Source organism: Anastrepha ludens, chromosome 2 (genome assembly GCF_028408465.1).
Source record: "Anastrepha ludens isolate Willacy chromosome 2, idAnaLude1.1, whole genome shotgun sequence".
Taxonomy (NCBI): Eukaryota; Metazoa; Arthropoda; class Insecta; order Diptera; family Tephritidae; genus Anastrepha; species Anastrepha ludens.
Window position 1 is genome coordinate 158,727,901 of NC_071498.1, and position 20,567 is coordinate 158,748,467.

A 20,567-nucleotide genomic window follows, 5' to 3' on the forward strand; every position below is an offset into this window, starting at 1 on the left:
ACTTCAAGTACTCACTTGCATTCTTGCCGAAACCAAATCGGCGATCTGCCGACGATCCTCTTCCTGGCTATCGCCAATTAAAGCGAATGTACAATCGCAGGCGCTGATTATATGTTCGCGTCCATCTTTGCCGACCACCACGGAAATGCCGCATACCTCCATGCCGCCGAAGAGCTCAGAAATCTGCGAATGCACAAAGAATTAGTCGAATGCATAAATGCGTTGAGTTTTATAAAAATTGCGGACTGCTATTGTGTAAATATGTTTCCAATTTGTTAGTTGCCCCATTTATGATTTATGTTGCGCATTAATCAATTCCTGTTTGCGGACGTCGTGCGCCCAAAGACCGCCTCTCTAATCATAACTAATCGTATTGTGTTTGCTTAAATGCATAAGTTCATACGCATGCACATACACGCATACATACACACATACATGTGTACAGCCGAGTATGTGCATGTTAACAATTAATCGTCTTAGTGCTTGATGGTGATTAGTAGCAGCTTACATTCGATTGACCGCAGTAAGCATTACATTGAGCCGTACGTGCCGCCAAAGCTGCGGTAAAATAATGCGGCGGGCGGTTTGCTAATTCATAATTCAAAGTATGTACACACACACACACACATTTGTATGCACATATGCACTTGATTGTTGTTGATGCATTTGGTGTGTTTGCCATGCCAATTATAGCCGAGCTCGTTAGTTATGTAAGCGAGTGAATTGGTACTTTATTAGCAGCAGCAAAACCAGCGGAGCTCACTGAGTACACCACGGAGTACGTACAGAGGAGTACACCGCAGTGGTTGAGAGCGTGTATTGAGAGCGATATATCTTAAACAGTAGAGAGTTCAAAATTATCCCGTGGAGGGATAAAATGATTGGAATTTTTCAATGGATCAGAAAATCAGGGATTTACTATTACATTAGCGGGATTACTGAGGATATTCTCAGCTATTAGTGACACAAATAAGATAAAAATCTGAAGAGCATTTTTAAGTGTTTTTCACGATGACAAAAATATGTAGTCCCTAAAAATTAAAAAAAATAAATTAAAAACAAAAAATTAACAACTAGGAATTTTTAACAAAAAAATTAAAAAAATAAAAAAAATTTAAAACTCAAAGAGTTTTTTTAAATTATTAATAAATAAATTTATATTAACACAAAAATTAAAAAAAATTAAAAAAAAAATTATTGTTATAATAAAATTTTGAAAAAATGAAATAAAATTTTTTTTGTTAAAATTTTGAAAAAAGTTACAAAAAATTTTGGTAACATTAAAAAAAAATGTTTTTTTGTTAAAATTTTGAATAAAGTTAAAAAAAATTTTTAGAAGAATTTCAAAAACATTTTTTTTTTAATTTAGGAAAAATTAAACATATTAAACATATAAAATTTGTTATTTTTGTTCTTTGTTTTTCCAAGAATATTTTTTAATAATAATTTTTTATTTCAAAAATTAGAGAAAAAATTTGTAAAAAGCTAAAAAGAAAACAATATTTCACTATAAAAAAATCCATACCTGATTTTTCAACACGAAAAAATCTCATAATTATAAACTTTTTTTTAATTTTTGTCGGTTTATTGGCATAAAAAGTGACAACAAATTACATTTTTTTAATATTATTAACAATTCTTTTTTATAGTTTTTTTATTTACTATTTTTTAATTTTTTTTTTTTACTTTTTTTGTAATTTTTTTTAATGTTTTTTTAATTTATTTTCTAAATTTTTTAATTCTTTTTTCAAATTTTTTTTCAATTTTTTCAAATTGTTTTTCATAATTTTTTTTTTGTGTTTTACTTAGACCGCTTTACATGGAATCGCTCATGTACGAGTACCGAAAAAATTTTAAAATTTTTAACAAATATGTTTTCCTGAATGGCTTGGGGAAGGCATTAATTCGGCTTCAAGTCGACAGTCGTATGAATAACCCCCAAGTTATGGAACAGTTTACTAAAAGGTTAGCTATAGAGGTGTATATCTTTGGTACCATGACTACGTTTTATTTTCGGGGATGACGCCCGTGAAGAGGGATCTCTCATGAGTACATCTAAACAGGCACAGCAGTATGCACGACTTCTAGCCTCACAGCTACACCTACGTACTAAACACCTCTCCACTATCTACCACTTTCCTCGCGGAACTGTCGAAGAAGAAATTACCTCACGGGGCTGGTTAGCTCATACATAGGTTCCTAGTTATTTCGTCTACGAACCTCCGCGCGTCTTATATCATTGTGGATATATTGGATATATTTTGGTTTTTTTATTTTAGCATAAAATCTATAATATTTTCACGGTTTAATATACCACAAGTTTCGGGAGCATAGCGTGGGCATTGGAACCAGACGTGATCAGCGTCATCTTCCCTATACGTGCAGATTGGGAAGTTTGGTGAACTGTCTTGGCCAAATCTATGGAGGCATTTTTGAAATACTCCGTGCCCTGAAAGAAATTGGGTTAGGTGGAAATTTCCCCATTCCCCATGGTTCCTTTCTAACCACGTCGTAGGAATGGGCAAAATCCCATGCGTCCATCTACTTTTCGGTGAACTGTTCCCCCGGTCTTGCCGGTGGACGATCGAACGACGCCTTTCTTCTTCTTCCTCTTCCGTAGTGTTCAGATAGCCTTATATACACACTTTGCATTTCTTTCGCCAAAATGTCTACGCGGACTAGCCCTGCTATAACGAAGTAAACATGATGCGAAATCGTACGGAAGCCGCAGATAGTTCGCAAAGCGTTTAGCCGATAGACGGCTGTCAGTTTTTTTGTTAAGCTATTTAAGTTCAGTGCATCAGCCCAGATCGGTGCGGCATACAAAAGAACCGAGCTGACTACCCTGCTATATAGCATTCTTTTGGCGTGGCTAGGTCCGCCATTGTTTGGCATGATTCGCGACAGGCAGGACTGCACACTCGATGCTTTCTTCACAGCGTATTCCAGGTGCGTTTTGAAGTTTAAACGGCTGTCAACCATCACTACTAGGTATTCTATAGCAGGTTTTGAACTAATGGTTACAGACCCAACATTTACATTTATAGTTTCTACTATTTTCCTGCTGCTTATTAGAACTACATCGGTCTTATGCTCAGCTAATTCCAGCGTCATAGACCTTAGCCAAGTCTTGATCCTGCTTACTGATTCGTTGGCGATTCTCTCAGTTTCGTGGATAAGTTTTGCTACCATTACCACCGCGATGTCATCCGCGAATCCAATGACTTTAGTTCTAGGGGGCACTAACGTATATATGTATGACTAAGTGTATATGTACAAATGTATGTGCACCAGGCACAAGTGGTGCCACAAATACAAAAAAAGGATCTTATAAAATCAAACTCGGTGCGTTTTATTAAACTCGGTCAAAATCATTTAAGTTGTTATCGCATCACTCAAGGAGAGGAAGAGCTGGTTTGCTTACCCCAAACAAATGGGCATGAAATTTATCAACAGAAAGGAAAAGAGAAAGCCATGTTTGTGAAAACGTAAAGGAAGCAAAAATCAATTTTTGCCATATATATACAAGGTGGCACAAAATTAATCATCCAAGTTTGCCTTTGAATAATTTTTTTTTAATATAAAATGATGAAATGATTTTGAGTGCTGGAAATCTTTATCATAACCTTCACGTGCTCTATTGCTTGTCTGTTTGTTTACTGCAGCTGTTTAGTTAAAAACTGATAAATTTTCTGATAGGTGATTAGTTTTGCGCCACCTTGTGTATACATATATAGGGTTATTCAATAGGTGCGCTTCAACTTTTTTCCGATAGGGAGGGCGAACGACGCAATATTTTTTATTTTTCGCTTGTCATTTGTAAACTCCATTAGTATACATTTCATCATGGAACGCTACACACTTGATAAACGATTGCAAATCGTGCAAATTTTTTATGAAAATAATCGTTCTGTTGCTGCTACTTTAAGACCCTTACGGCCATTTTACGGTCCATTTAACAAGCCGTTCCGTTTTGGGGTTATGTGAAGTCATTGGTCTACAGTAACAAGCCGGCAACGATTTGTGAGCTCAGAGCCAATATTGAACGCGAACTTGCTGGAATTTCGGCCGATTTATGCAAAAGAGTGGTCGAAAATTGGGTTCAACGATTGGACTTCGTAAAACGTGCACGCGGTGGTCATGCAAAAGAAATCGAATTTCATACTTAAATGTATATGTTCAAACTCGATAACAAAAAAACAAAAATAGTTAAAAAAGTCAAACCGTTTGTGTTTTATTAAAAAAAAAGTTGAAGCGCTCTTACTGAAAAACTATATTTGATTAGGTTAATGTTTCAATGACAATAGGGTTAACGCTACCGGAACGCTAAGACTCTGTGCATGGAGTGGAATTCTCTCAACAGCAATAACAACAATGATTTGGTGTTAAAATTAATAGGTAACCTCTAGTACATACATCAATAAAAGATAACTAAGTTTAAATCCGATTGCCATAGTCGATAAGGAGTGCTTTAGTTTTGTTTATTGATTTTTTGACTTCTTCTTAATTGGCGATTTCGACGGAGTTTATCAAAGTGCGCCAGTCGTTTCTTTCTCGTGCTAACCGGCGCCATTTGGACACACCAAGTGAAGCCAAGTCCTTCTCCACCTGATCTTTCCAACGCAGAGGAGGCCTTCCTCTACTACCACCAGCTGGTACCACATCGAATACTTTCAGAGCCGGAGCGCTTGTATCCATTCGAGCGCTGGGAGAGGTATAGTTACGTTGTATTCAAACTTTAGATGCGTTTTTCTCAAAGCTATATTTTTCTAATTGGAAAACTTAACTGGAAAAGTTATTGACCGATCTCCCTGAAATTTTACACACATCTTTTTTATGATATTACTTTCTATGTGGTTTTTACAATTTCGAAACTTTTTCGAAAAAAAAATTTTTCGAAGTAAAAATAGTAGGAAAGCTCGCCCCAAAATTAATTTATTTAAGCATTTTATTCCGCGAATTTTTTTTTGCATATACAAATTATGTAATTAATAAACAAAAAATTGTTTGCTTTTTTGTATTCAGGTCACTGACACCGATGCTACAATGCCCGCCGATTGAGAGGGTGCGCTGCGACCTTCCTGGAAGAATTGAGTGTACATCCGCCATTTTAAATGTTTAAAATAAAAAAAATAATTTTTATATTATTTTAATATATAGTATAAGTAAAATGTATACCAATTTTAAAAAAAATATATTGACTTCTTCATTTTAAATAATTTTAATGAATATCAGGGAAAGTATGGCCGTTTACAGGTATCTGTCCCCTTAAACATTCTTCGAAGCTGTGTAAAAATTGATCCAAGCAGACGAATTTCTTATCATACTCTTTCTACAGAGCAAAGAAGGCCAGTCTGGTCTAAATCTATGTATACAAGTTTCTACCTTTCCTTAGCTTTTTCCTAAAATTTTAAAATTTTCAAAGGTCTACTAACTATTCATCTCTAATGCGCCTATGTTTATAACTACAAAAACAAGAATTTTATTTTCCATTACCCCCCTGCCACTTCTGTATGCTTGCAGTCGGATTAGTTGTTCCCTGCAGTAGGTAACACCTTAGTTGTTATCTAAAATTGTTGCTGTGGAATTCACTTATATAGACATAGACTCGTGCATACATACATACTTATGTCTATACTCATTTATATGCTGCATAATCATAACGATGTCGACATTAATATTTAATGTATTTTGCATGTAAATTACGTACATTCAGAGTTGTAGTAGCTAAATAGTTGCCAGAACCATGCCAAATCACTCCATGCCAATGGCGAACGCCAACAAAACCTCAACTGCTAATGCCAAATAGTGACGTGAGTCATTTGCTAGACATTTCCATTTAATAAATTGTAAATATTATTAAGGTATCAATAAAGCAATGTAAACGAGTGCTATGGCACTACAGGAATTGTATTAGGCGAAGTGCCAAAGTACGAGCATTAACATGGCTCGCCGCCTTTGAAAGGCCTCACATACAGCCACATGCTGCACTTGGGCTGACATGGCCTGGCACAGGAATGAATTCGAGATTGCCGTTAAGTGCGGTGGGTGTGTAGTGGATTACGTGCGAGTGCCTTATTTTGGGCTGTACTCGTGTGAATGTGAAGGAAACAATTTTGCACTTGACTGTATCCGAAAAAAGGTTAATCATAAATTTGCAAATTTACTTAGCCAAGTTTTTTGTTTTTTCACTTGAACACCTTGATATATATAATAGAGTCAAAAGTACACAAGTTTCTGTTCATATCGTTTTCATTTTATTTTATTTAAAAAAATATAAAATAAAAATATAAAAAATATTTTAAGTGCTTTATAATTTTTGGAAGTGTGTAAGTGGTTTGTTATGACAACTTGAAGTGCCACTTAAATTTTGTTGGTAAAATATGGATGTAATTGGCCAATAAAGCTTCTGGTATCGTCCGAAATTTAGAGCGTGAAATTTGTTTGAAAACGTACACATGCAGAGTAATGGCTAATGCAATTAAATTTTCAAAAAACATTAAATTTGAGCTCTTTAAGGATTTGGTGTTAAAAGTGTTTTGATATCATTAGAAAATGCTTTAAGGGGTTATATACCTTGTGTTGGACTAAAAAATCGAAAATGGCATTATGGCATATTCTAAAAGTACATCATCTTAAAAATATAAATTTAAAAAATCATAAAGATCGGAGCACTAGAACGAAAGTTACCGACCGTGGAAGCGTGCGACCTGAATAAAAATTATCCATAAATGAAATGCACGCGAAACTTTAGACGCGAATATCTCGAAGTCGTGTCTTTTGGAAATTACCGTCGCGGTGATCATTATTTATCAAAAACTATTTGACCGATTTGCCCAAATTTTTTTTTTATTATTCGAAGTTACAGCCTCGTGAATCCAAACACTTTGCTTTTTATAAATATTAGCATAATTCGCTGGAATTAATTGTTTTTTTTTTAATTTTTTTATACATAAAAAATCCGCTCGTATACCTGCGCGACGCTTGCTCACAATTTCTTCTGTAACTGCGAAAATATTTTGAATTTGCTTCTGAAATTTTGAGGACACATTCTTGGATAGTTTGGGAAGACATTTATGCAAAAAAAAAAATCGATTTTTTGAAGCCTCTAAAGCAGGCGCCCCCTTTAAGAAAGCCGTGTTGATATGGCGATATGAGATCTGAAACTTGGAAGAGAATTAAATTTTGACGCAGTTTTTTAAAGAGTTTAGGTTCACTTGAGATTTTGCAGATCGGGCGATAATTTTGAACATCCGACTTGCTTCCAGACTTATGTGCCGGTATGATAAAAGAGTTTTTCTCAATTATGTAAAAATTCACCAGAAGCCAGTATGTACTACTGTGGGCAAAAAGTAAGGTGAATTTATTTTTCAAACTTCGCGGGATTAAAATTTCGCTCTAGTTATTTTTTTCATGAGTTAGCAGCACTGTTAATAACATCTGGGCCAACTTTCATGTGAATGTCATTATCAGTAATACTCGTATATTTACGCTTGTGTTTACCAAACGACCAAGAGTGCATTTTTCGATTTTTACAATGTCTGATTTGCTTGAGCAGAGAAGTGCCATCAAATTTTGTTTGTGGAATGAAATTTCGGCTGCGGAAATGTTTAGCATGTTGCAGAAGGCATTTGGTGATTCGGCCATGTCGCAGAAAAATGTTTATAAGTGGTATAAAGACTTCAAAGAGGGTCGAGAACGTGTTGATGACTTGGAGCGCTCCGGACGACCATCGACGTCAACAGATGACCAACACGTCAATAAAGTGAAGGAGTTAGTGCTCAAAAATCGTCGGTTGACTGTTAAAGACCTTACTGATATGATCGGAAAATCAGAAGGATCTGTGAAAACCATTTTGAAAGACCATTTGGGCCTACGAAAAGTCAAATCACGTTTGGTACCGAAAACTCTCAATTTCTTGGAAAAAAGTCGTCGCGTTGATGTGTGTGAAACAATGCTTTCAGACTATCAGGACAAGCTCAAATGCATCATTACGGGAGATGAGACTTGGATTTATGCTTAAGATCCTGAAACAACCGACCAATCAATCGAATATCGTGCTAAAGGCGAGGCCAGACCGAAAAGAGCACGTCAAAGTCGTTCAAAAATCATGGTCATGATGACAGTTTTTTTCGATTTTCGTGGTGTGGTGCACTATGAATTCTTTTCACCTGGCCAAAGTGTTAATAAGGAATATTATTTGAGCGTTATGCGTCGTTTACGTGAATCAATTCGTCTAAAAATACCAGAATTATGGGCCAACAACTCTTGGTTTTTGTATCACGATAATGCACCGTCTCACACTGCACTCGTTCTTCGTGACCATTTCGCCAAAAATTCCACGCATATCGCTCCGCAACCACCGTATTCGCCTGATTTGGCTCCGTGTAACTTCTGGCTATTCCCAAAACTCAAGAGACCACTCCGGAGAATGCGTTTCGAGTCGATTGAGGAGATAAAAGCTGAATCGAAGAAGGTGCTGATGGCTATTACCGGAAATGGACTATTTGGCATGATTCGGGGATTGGAAAAATCGTTGGCATAAGTGTATTTAATCGAGAGGGGTTTATTTTGAAGGGGATGAAATTGATTTACAAGAATAAATAAAGAATTTTCATTTTACAACCAAATTCACCTTACTTTTTACCCACAGTAGTATAATAAACTTTCATACGCAATTTCCGAAAATTTTCATTCTCACAGATTCGTGTTTCTGACGTAAGGAGGACATTGTATTCTAAGCTGTGCCAAAGTTATAAAAGCTACATTTGTCTTAAAATATTTATTTGCGTTAGAACTCATACACATAGCGTTCAGCTCTAGCGCACACATCTTACATAACAGCAACAAAGAATAACTTCAGTTTGGCGCATATTTTAGAAACAAACCCAAAGTGCATTCTCATATCCAATATTGTATCGTTTTTAAACCACCATAAATTGTAATATTTTAAAACCGCCAAATTTTAGACGCGCAGTCGCATGCAATACTCACACAGATCACCTATACACTCATCAACTTGCTTTCACATAAACGACATGAACGGCACTTCAAATCGCACGTATGTATGTCTGTATGCATTTTTGTGGACCCGGCTGTCTGTCAAATAAATCAATGCAACTATTAGTGCACCCATGGCACACAAGTCAAACGTAAATTATGTACCGCAAATTTATGATTATCGCCTAAGCGACTCAGCGAGCTGTGCACCACCGCCGCGGCTGAGTGAGTGCACTCGAAATTTCAAGTGAGAGCATTAAGTTGGCAACAAACTGGATTTGATTAATGCAAACAATTTGCAAATTACAAATTCGATGAGCTGATAGCGGCACTAACGCCATTCGATAGCGACTGCCATTCATTCGCTCAAACTGTTGCTTGGAAAGCGTTTCATTTGTATTTGTTGTAGTTTTAGTTTTGTTATTTCATTTTCGTATTTTGTATTCTGAAGTTTTGTTTTGCCACTCACCTCATCCACCCAGGACTTGTACTTCTCGGTTAAAGTGATTTGCTCGAGCATCGCCGAGCCTTGATTAGTTTTCCAATGGCCTGAGATCGATTTGCGCCTGCAATGAAAAATTCGTGAATGAGCGGAAGGGGATAGCAAAGCAAAGCAAAAAAAGTATTCATTTAATAAAATTGAAGCATAAATCACGAAATAATAAGCGGCACTTTTGTGCCGACTTAAATGCTTAAATGGTATTATTATTAAATTACGCGTCTGTTGTGCTGGTCGAACGATTTGGCGGCGGCGGCGGCGGTAGCGGCGTTGATGTTGCTTGATTGGCGGCAAAAGAGGTCTTTGACTGCAGCAATCGCATAAGCGGCTTTTGTTTCCCCTGCACTTTATGATGCTCTTGTTGTTGTTGCATTATTGCATTGTGGTGGCATGTCAATGAGTGCGCTGAGTGCGGCAGCAGCAGCAATGACGACCCGCACGTTCGCGCGCTTTTTATGAACCTTTATTGTGAAGTGATTTCTCAAGTGCTGCGTGCGCGCCCTCGCGTAATGAACTCCCATTCTTGCGGCATTATTCCTATTTACTACAATTCATGAGTGTTGAAATTCGATGCAAAAGCAATCTTATTTGTTGCAGATACTTTATTCGTAACTGGTGCGATGTGCAGTGCCGGCGAGTACCTGCAGTGTTGTGACGTGGCGCACAGTGGTCGCGGCAAGGTAAGATGCATATTAAAAATTATTGAGAAACAAGTGAGCAAGTTTTTATCGCCAAAATATGTAATGCAACTAGTTTCAGAAAACAAAAAAATGTATGAAATTTAGCAGGTAGAAGTTTCGTGATTTCTCTAAAATAGCAGGCGAACGTAGTCATCATCTTAGCCTCATTTGTTGGAAACGTACAAGCTGGTATGGTAGTACAAATTCATATGTGAGATGAGTAATTCCACATGACCGCTGATTTACTTTTATAAATAAAACACAATGAACTTGGTCGAAATGATTTTTTCTATATTATCATACTTAGTCTATACTTTTGAAGTGAAACTTCCTAGGCGCCCATGGACGAGCGAGAATGGAGAGTAAAATTTCAAGGCCATGCAACGTTTTGGGCATTTTCGTTCCGCGAGAGAGAAAACAGATATAACGTAGAGGAAAAGGAGAGAGAGAACTGTACCTTGTATATATCTTAGATACCCTCTAGGCTATTTTTCTTGAGTTTTTCGCTGTGGTTGCTATATTAATTTCTGGTGAGCAATAACACTGCCTACTTTTTGGCGCTTGTTTGTTGGTGCAAACTTGTAGGAAATATATTTTTGGTGTCTACTTTTTGGCGTTATATTTCCTTGGTGCCTACTGTTTGGGGCGTTTTTTGGTCCCAATTTTTTTGGCCTTTATTTTGGTGCCTACTTTTTGGCCCTTGCTTCCGTTTCCTGGCTCGTGCTTGTGCGTACTATAAAGTGCTATCCATTCCGACGTCGGATTTATTGATAATGCCTTGCGGTAGTTTGTGCCGTTGCTGCGGTCCTGGGAGCGGGTGATAAACGCTCGGAGTAGAGCGCGTTGTTCCCACGGTTTGTGTCCAGCGTTGACCTACACCGGTCGACCCTTCTCCGTTTTTTGTAAATTTTGTATATTTGTATTCTCTGCAAATGTTGTGAATTTATTTAGATATATATTCTTTCTCTCTCTCCATCTCCCTCTCGCTCTCATTCTTTCTCTCTCTCTCTCTCTCTGTCATTCTCTCTCGGGTCTCTCCCTCTTTCTTTGTCTGCCTTGAAAGTTTCAGTTCTGTTATGTGTACTACGCTACACGCACTTTTTTTATGCACAAAATCCGACATCCTTTAAATGCCCACCAAAACTCCTCTGGTAACACAGAATACCCATCTACAAAATTTCCATGACTTTTTGGCTCATTCGTGCTTTACTCTACGATAAGAAAGTACTGAGAATGTATAAATAATATAAAACAAAACAGAGTTAAATTTCAGGCAAATTTATTTTATCCCCTTCAAAATATGACCCGTCTGAAGCCACAACCCATCTGTGCCAACGTTCAACCCAGTCCTCCATGCACCCCTGTTAGGCCGACGAAGGCATGACCTTCAGCTCCTTCGTCGCATTCTCTTTGATCTCCTCTATCCACTGAAATCTCCTTCCGTGGAGTGGTAACTTCTCTTAGGAAATAAAAAGAAGTCGCACGGGGCCTTATCAGGTGAATACGGTGCTTGCACGATGGTATTTACTTAGTGTTTGGTCAAATAATCCAGCACATTTTGGGCTCGGTGCGATGGCGCGTTATCATCATGCAAAATCCAAGAATTGTTTCCCACATTTCCGGGCGTTTGCGACGTACAGCATTTCTCAAACGCTTCAAAACGGGTAAATGATATTCTTTATTGACTACGCCTTGGCAATCGAAGAAAACCGTCAACCCGGTACTTTTTGATCATAGGGTATATCAGTTATAATGGACATTACAGTCCAGGATGAACCATTGCCTCTACAATACACCTCCATTCTTCTTGACAGCCCGCTTTCGCTCTATGTTGTGAGATTCTCATCTTACGTATGTCGTCCTACGTCTTGCAACCATCGTCGCCTTGGCCGGCGTTTGCTTCAAAAACTTTTTTGGTCGCTCTTTCGCTGCTCATTCTTAGAAGGTGTCGATACCACCGTAAACTTTGCGAATTCCACCGTAACTGCGTCATATTTCGTCTGCGATTAAAACACTGACCTCGTGGTTATAGCTTATATGGTTTGTACCGCCTTCTAATCGTGTAGAGCCGAATATTTTTCTGAGAATTTTACTTTAAAATTTTTCAGTCATTAACTTTAAAGACCCATGTTTCACAGCCGTAGTGAAGAACCGGTCTTATTATAGTTTTGTACATCTGTAGCTTTTGTTCCCTTGATATCAATGAAGTCTTGGCCAAAGTATGCTCTGTTAGCTACCTGAATAGGGGTCTTGTATTGATAAGGACGGACCCTTATTTATGCCGAGTACTACGCAGAAGTATTCAAACTCTTGCATGAGTTCAAAATTATAGTTACTGATTCTTATGTGACTATCTCCGTTTGGGCTCTGCAGCAGTTATGCTATATTTTTATTAAATGGTTTTTTAATCCTATCCACTGCGCCGTGTAGTCAACCGCTTACTTACCGCAGCTACAATGTCTCAGCACTTACCAACTTTTCATGGTGCGCATTTCAATTACAATCCACAATTGCATTACAACGCCAGCGACCGCCGGCTGATTTGATCTTTCTTCTCTCGTACTTCGCTTTGCTGCTTACTTCTTTTGTCTTTTTAAAGTAGCTGACCGTCCAACCACTTAGCCAGCCGGTTGTGGTGCGTTTGATGAGTGGCATGCACAATAAAATCAAGGTCAGCGAGTCAGCGGACAACTTAATCCACGTCTTTAGCAGTTGCCATTGACAGTGTTGATGCAACGCATTCGTGATTCGTGCGTATTTATGTATGCATAAATGCATTTTGGTTCAACATTTCTCATTTCATCAAAAACAATTCGATGCTTTGCTTTAATTACACGGCATCACGACGAAGTATAAGCAGGCACACACGCACATGAATAAATGCGTGTATGTATCTAAATATGCCTTTTTGTTATTGGTTTTATTAGCCCATAATACGCGCAACCACCGCCTAGCTGACGTCTACACGCGTGCACAAGTCGACAAAACAAATACAATACGAACAAAATTTCACTTACATAAAGGCCTTGTAATTATTTCCGATCTTCTGGATGTGCACATCGAATTTAGCATCAATGTACGGCTCAATCGTGCAGTAGCAATGCGCATCGTTGCCCGAACCGGTGACAAGGCCGGCTGCATCTTGTAGAGCGCTCTGGTTTTCGAGGCGTGCAGTGGCAACGCCGCTGTGGCAATGGCCTGCCTTCAAAACACACGGAAACTTTGTCCAGCTGAACTGCAAGTAGCAAGAAGAATGAAAAAAAGAATAATTACTATGTTATCAAAAGTTGACCACAAAATTAATATTTCAGGAAATGCCATTCAATAAAGCGCAGAATATATATATTAATATTTTTTGTTTACCCGATTAAAAAAAAAACAGACAATAAAAAACTGTGGCTGTTAAATTCTGTTGTTTGCTTTTTGGTGTTTTTTCTGTTTTGCTATATTTAAAAAAAAAGTATTGAATTTATGTTGATTAACTTTCTGGCTTGTGGCCAACCATGCAACAGAGCAGAGGGGGCGCACAGTGGCTCTAAATCGACGAAAGGGAAAATGAAAAATTTAATATTTTCATGGTAGTGTCACGGTTAGCCCAATGAGGTACTAAATCATTTAAATATAATTTAGAAAAAAATTCCAGAAATTCACAAAGCTCGAAAAAAAAATTTTAATTTATATTAAATAATATTAAATACAAAATAATATTATTTTATAAAAATTTTTTTTTCTGTTCAATGACATTTTTTAGACATTCCATAAGTGAAATTATTTAATGCATATTAAATTTGAATTTCCAATCCATTATCTCTCGAGCACAGGTTTTCTAAGCAGCTGGGGAAAATGCATTAGAATTATTAAATAACAGACATTTTTTTTTTTTTTGTTTTGCTTGTTTAGGCTTATTTTTTATTTCTTTATTTACATGAGAACTAATGGCTGGCCCTAGTAGCCAGTTCAAACTAGTAGCAAATAATTTTTAACACTTGTAATGCCGCACCTGCGATTTCTATTAAGGAGCAAAAAGTACCGAAACGTCATTTATTTGTTCAAATCACCAAAAATACAAAAATATTGAAATTACAATATTAAAAATATGTACACCAAAGGTAAATGCAAACTTTACATAAACCACTTGAAATTGAAATTTGAAAAGGTCGAGCCAAGGAGCACAAGGAGAGGAACACTCAGGCTAAAAAGCCCATTGTATTTAGGCCTCTGGAAAGAGGGTAAATAGACAAGGAGGAAAGGAAAAAAGTATCAGAGAAAGAGATAGGAAAGAATAGAGTCAGAGATAGAGATAGTTCATCCTGTGAGAATTTTCCAGATTCTTTGGCAAATCTGAAAATATCCTCCAGTTTTAGAGAACGAATATTACTCATTCTCATGACATCGGAACCCAAAACTCGTAGCCGTGCTCTAGCAAAGGCAGGACACTCACAGAGACAGTTTTCAGTGCGATCCGCCTTCTCCAAGCATAACAGGCAAATTGGGTCCTCAATGATTCGAATGGTGGTCATATGCTGACCCCATGGGTTGTGTCCTGTAATAATACCGACCACCAACCGAACGTATTTTCTTTCAAGTTGTAGAAGAAAGTTCGACAGTTTTTTGCTCTGTTTCTTGTCACAAAACACTTTGCAGTTCTGCAGCGTTTTATGGTATTCCGGACCATAGCTCTTTATACAGATTGCCTACATAATCGCTGATCCAATTCATGATTCCTGCGGAACTGATTTCGATTATTGGCTCTGACCATTGTGGGGGCCACTAAGTGAAATGAAATTTTTATTATCTAATAGGCATACACTTATTTGTTGGTAACTCTTCATAAAGGGACATTTGTTCTAGGAAGGTGGGCACCTTCAGTTAACATAATGATATATACAAGGTGGCGCAAAATTAATCACCCTATCGAAAGATTTATAATTTTTGACACTTGTAAATTCGACAGCTGCAGTAAACAAACAGAAAAATAATAGTTAAAGGTGAAATAAAATTTCCATCACTCAAAATAATTTTTTAATTAGAAAAAAAAGTTATTTAAAGAAAATTGGAAAGATTGGAATTGGAAAATTGCTGGAGCGACCTGCTTCATTGATTTTGAAATAGGCGTTTTAGAAAAATTACTAAACAACATTTTGGTAAAAAATTTGAAACCATTTAATTAAAATGGTTTCTGAAATAGTTAAGCTAATCACCAATCTCGTCAGAAATCAAACCACAGATTAACGAAACCAACACAAGACTGAGTTTTGTCGAGACCCCCTATGCTCCCGAAAGGAGTGAACAGAAATAGAAAAAATGTTTTACGAGAAATGTTTAGTAAGTAAGAAACAAATGTTTTCCAAGTATATTTTTTTAATAATATATTTTTTTAAGAATATTTGTAAAAATTTGTTTTAACACGTTAAATACAATTTTTTTTAATATTTTTTTTTCTGGAAAATTAAAGATAGCCCGTGTAGAAAAATTCGTGAGAAATGGGAAGAAAATGTTTTCTACATATTAATATCAACAGTTTTTCTAAAGAAATGTGGAGAAAGGTCTTTAACAAAAATTACTAAAAAAATTATTTGCGCAAATTCGGAATGAAAGAATTTAATATAAGTTTTCTAAATTTTGTCTATTTAATAAATTGAATGATTTAAATTTGCATGAATTAAATAAATTTGTTTTTTAATATTTTGACGTTAAAATTATATTTTTTAAGAAATTTTAGAAACATTTTTTGCAATTAATAAAAAAAATTCGTAAATATTTTATCTAAAAATATAATTCTCCTAAATAGCATCTGGAGAGGTTCGCTCAACAAAAATTACTAAACGAAGTGTGTTAGAAATTTATTGGTGAAAAGCATAATTTTCTGAAAAAAAATTGGGAGTGTATAACAAAAATTACTCCAAAAAAAATTTATTAGAAATTCTTATATAATACTAACTTTAACCCGCGGCTCCGCTCGCGTAGGAGTAGTTTTGAGGGATTTAGGATATGTATATAAAAGAATTACAAAGAATAATTTCCTAGAAAAATTTTTTTTATTAATAACCATAATATTACAATACCCGGCATCCGTTGCTACGCCTCGTTGAACAAAATCAAAACAACCAATCAGAAAAATATCAAGCAAAATTACTTTTATTAATTTTCTATCTCAAACCGTTTTTGAACTTTGCATTTGGGTCATAGTTGAACAGCTTATGCGGATTATAAAGTCTAGAGTGGGCTATAAATAGTGGGAAATAGGAAAAACTAAGATTTTTTAAATTAAATTTAAGCAAATATTCGATTATTAGTGAGGAATGAGAGTGGTGGTGCGGCCTGGGGGCTGTGGGAGGGGAGTTCCATCATAAAAACATGTATATAACCTTCGTCGGGTGAAAATATGAATGTATAAAAATTTTACGTCATTTGGTGTTGTCGTTTCGTAGTGATGCGCGGACAACGTACAGACATTCACCTTTATAGTATAGATTTCACAAACATTTTTCGTTTTCAAATATTTTCATTTAATTAAAAATTATATTTTGTTTTTCAGAAAATTTAGAAAAATTTGAAAAATTTATTTACTTAAAAATATAATTTTCCTAAGAACCATCCAAGGCGAATCTATGAAAGGTGTTATCGGTAAATCAGCTGGTTTGATTTTTTCTTGCGCCGTGTCCATGGGGCTGTCAGCCCAGAATGCAGCAAGGCGAATTCATTGTTTGTTTTCCACTTTGCCAATACTTTGCTTTGACAATCAAACCTACAAAGCATTGTTGTTGTACTAGTGCCACCACCTTTAATGAATAGGCCTTGGAAGCATCTAGAGAGGGTTGTTTACTAAAAGTTATCAAAAAACAAAAAAAATGCTAGAAAACTTGTGAAAAAATTTAATATGCTCTTTCCAAAATATTTGTGTTTAAAAAATATACCTTTTCTGGAATATTAAAACGAAGTTATAACATTTTTGTTTGAATTAAAATAAAATTGTTGCTCAAATATTTTCATTCAACAAACAAAATTATTCGGAAAAATTAAATTAAAAAAATTGTTTACGAAACTTTTTGAACTAATTAAAAAACAATTTCTCTCAAACATTTTTATTACGATATATTTTTTCTCGAAAATTAAAGACAAAAAAATTTTAAATTTTAAAAAGAAGATTGCACTAAAAAAAAATTAAATAAAAAATATTATTTAATTATTAATTATTGATTTTTTATTAAGGTAGTAGTCTGGTCAAATACTTATTATATTTTTTATAGATAATTTTTAGAAACTTTTTTTATGGAAAATAAGAACAGGATTTTGGTTTTTCCGAACATCTGAAATGAAAAAGTTAAACTGAAACTGCAGGTGCTGCAATGGGAATTTTTTTTTTAACCCTCCGATGTTCATATGGGTCTGGCCAGACCCATTCGATCTTTAAATGTATGTAGATCTTTTATTTTTAATATCTGAGGCTTCTTAGTCCATGACTTCCTAAAATGTAGTGTGCTAAACACAATGAAGTAGCAAAATTAAGATTTTTGCTATATTTGTTGTAGAAATAATAATTTTAAACTAATTTCGTTAATTAAGCTCACATGGGTCTGTGCGGACCCATATACGCTTCTCATGTAAATTGGTTAACCGTTAGGTGTAAACAACTAAACTGTTAGCGGAGGCAGCGGCAGAGATAATTTTTTAGTTGACATTTGAAAATTAAAGTGAACACGTGTTTTTTAATTAGTGGGAAGGGTTTTTTTTAAATAAAATGGAACGAGTAAATATGGATGAAGTTGATGTGATGATGCGTTTGCTTCGTAAGCTAAGTGCAGCAAATGTGAGTCCGGAAGAACTTCAGCGACTTCAGGCACAAATTGAAGAAATTATGGGACAGGATCCCGATCCATTTGAAACAAGTGGCGACGTAGAAGATGATGAATATTTTCCAGATGAAGATGACTTCGGTGAAGCATTAGAGGCTGTTCTGGATGAAAACCATGATGATATTGAGGATTTGTATAGAGAAGCTATCGCCCTTCAGGCTTCAACCACAATGGAATCATGCAGCACATCTATTACCCAGGGCCTTATATACAGGTCAAAAGATGGTAAGATGTGGAATTCAAATCCTCCACCACCTGGAAGGCCTCGTTGTCACAATGTTACAACTTTTGCTCGTAAATTGCCACTACGAGGAGCGTCACCGAGTCATAAAGCTCTTTTCAAGCTATTGCTGTCTCCTGAAATCGAAAGTATCATTGTGCGGGAAACCAACAGAAAAGCCATTGAAGCGTTTCGTCTATGGAATGAAAAGTATCCCAGTAATAATCAGCGTTCTTCGGTAATGACTAACGAAGACGAAATGTATGCTTTTTTTGGGATGCTACTTATTGCTGGTGTATTCCACTCGAATTCTCAGCCAGCGAAAGAATTGTGGGCCAGTTACAATATGCCAATGTATAAGGCCACTATGTCATTGAATCGGTTCAAGAGCTTAACTACTTTCATCCGTTTCGATAACAGTGGTACTCGTGCTGAGAGGTTGAAGCAAAGCAAATCTGCTGCCCTGGACGATGTATGGCTCATGCTGAGGACCAATTTTGAGAAAGCATACACTAACCGTCGATGAACAGTTATTTCCATATCGTGGGCGCACTCGATTCACCCAATATATTCGAAGTAAGCCGGCAAAATATGGCATGAAAGTGTGGTGGATTTGTGACTCTGTTTCAAACTACCCTTTGAAAGGTATAATTTATACCGGAAAACCACCAGGTGGTCAGCGAGAAACGAATCAAGGTGAACGGGTCGTCATGAAATTGATTGGAAAATTATATGGACAGCGGTATCACTGTTTATGCTGACAATTTTTTTCAACATACAACTTGGCAGAAATGTTGATGGATCGTAGAGTGGCTTTCGTCGGTACCGTAAGAAAAAATAAGACCTTCATTCCACATGAATTGCTTAACCCGAAGCGTGATGTTTAAAGCACTTTATTTTGTTATCACATTAATAATATCGCTCTGTGCTCGTATATGGCAAAGCCGAAAAAGCCAGTAATTATGTTATCCACTGCCCATTACCGTCAAAGCACCGATCCATTGAAAGGATTCAAGCCAGATCAAATTTTGGACTACAATAAATTTAAAGCGGGGTAGATACAATGGATTAAATGTTGACTGGCTATTCGTGCAAACGCTCGACAAACCGTTGGTCACTGGCAATGTTTTATAATATGCTTGATATTGCCGGTTTGGCCCCATTCATCATCTATGACGAGCTGAATCCGGCAAAGCAGAGTGATAAGAGGCGCTCTTTTATCATTGAATTGGCACGGCAGCTAGTTATTCCACATATGACGAAACGGGCGACTAACCCATTAGTATGGAGGTTTGCTCATATAAGACAAGTAATGAATCTTTTCAATATCAAGGTGAGTATGAATTTTATACACACCTACATATATCTCCGCGTATAAAGATATGTGTATGCATGTATTCATATTTACTAATTTTAAATAAATTATTTCGCTATTTTTAGGTACCGGAATTTTGTCCATCGACATCAGATGCAGCACAGCAACAATCATATGCTCAAGATGCTTCAACACGGTCATTGTGCTACCATTGTGCTGCTTCTTCTTCGAAAAAGCGACGTAAAACTCGTTATAACTGCAGCAAATGTAATCGTCCCATATGTCTTAATGAACATTCCATGCAACTATATAGTTGTAAACCCAATTGCTCTTCGTAATTAATACTAATCCGTTCAAATAAATAAATAAAATTATTTTTAAAACCGTATTTCTTACATTATTTGTATGGGTCTGGGCAGACCCTTATGATGCACTTACCGCATCACAAGGCACCGAACATCGGAGGGTTAAATAACAAAATGGCGGACTTTTGAACAAAGGTATGTAAAGGTATGGACAGTTAGGGATAAAAAGAAACGAAAGTAGCACCTGCCAAAATGACAAGTCTCCAGAATAATAATCAGTTTAACTTTCTCGTTTCAGATGTTCTGAAGACCCGAAATCCTGTTGACAAGCAACCTATTTTTGTTTTAAGACGCTTACTTTGGTGCCACACTACTACAAAAAAATATGTCAAAAAAAAAGAAATGTTTTTGTATACTATTTGATGTCAATAATAACATGCTATAAAATCAAAACGATCGCATTTTATTTTCTTTAAAAAAAATGTCTAGAAAATATCTATAAAGTTATTATTTAATCATTAATTTTTTTATTACTTTTATTAAAAGTGATTAAATATTTCTTATATTTATTTTTATTACAAAATTTTTAATAATATTATATTTTTTTTTTCAATTTTAATTGTCTTCGAAAAATCTGGAGAAGGGTGTTTAACAAAAAATTGCCAATCTAATTGCTGAACAACATTTTGAAA

General features: G+C 36.0%; 1 protein-coding gene across 1 annotated transcript in view; it reads right to left on the reverse strand.

Moving 5' to 3' along the window:
• Nucleotides 1–20,567, reverse strand: part of LOC128855502 (synapsin) — a 37,527-nt gene that overhangs the window by 8,213 nt on the left and 8,747 nt on the right. The window contains 3 exon segments of the mRNA XM_054090460.1: nucleotides 16–183; nucleotides 9,470–9,566; nucleotides 13,197–13,414. Coding sequence (XP_053946435.1) covers nucleotides 16–183; nucleotides 9,470–9,566; nucleotides 13,197–13,414 — 483 coding nt within the window.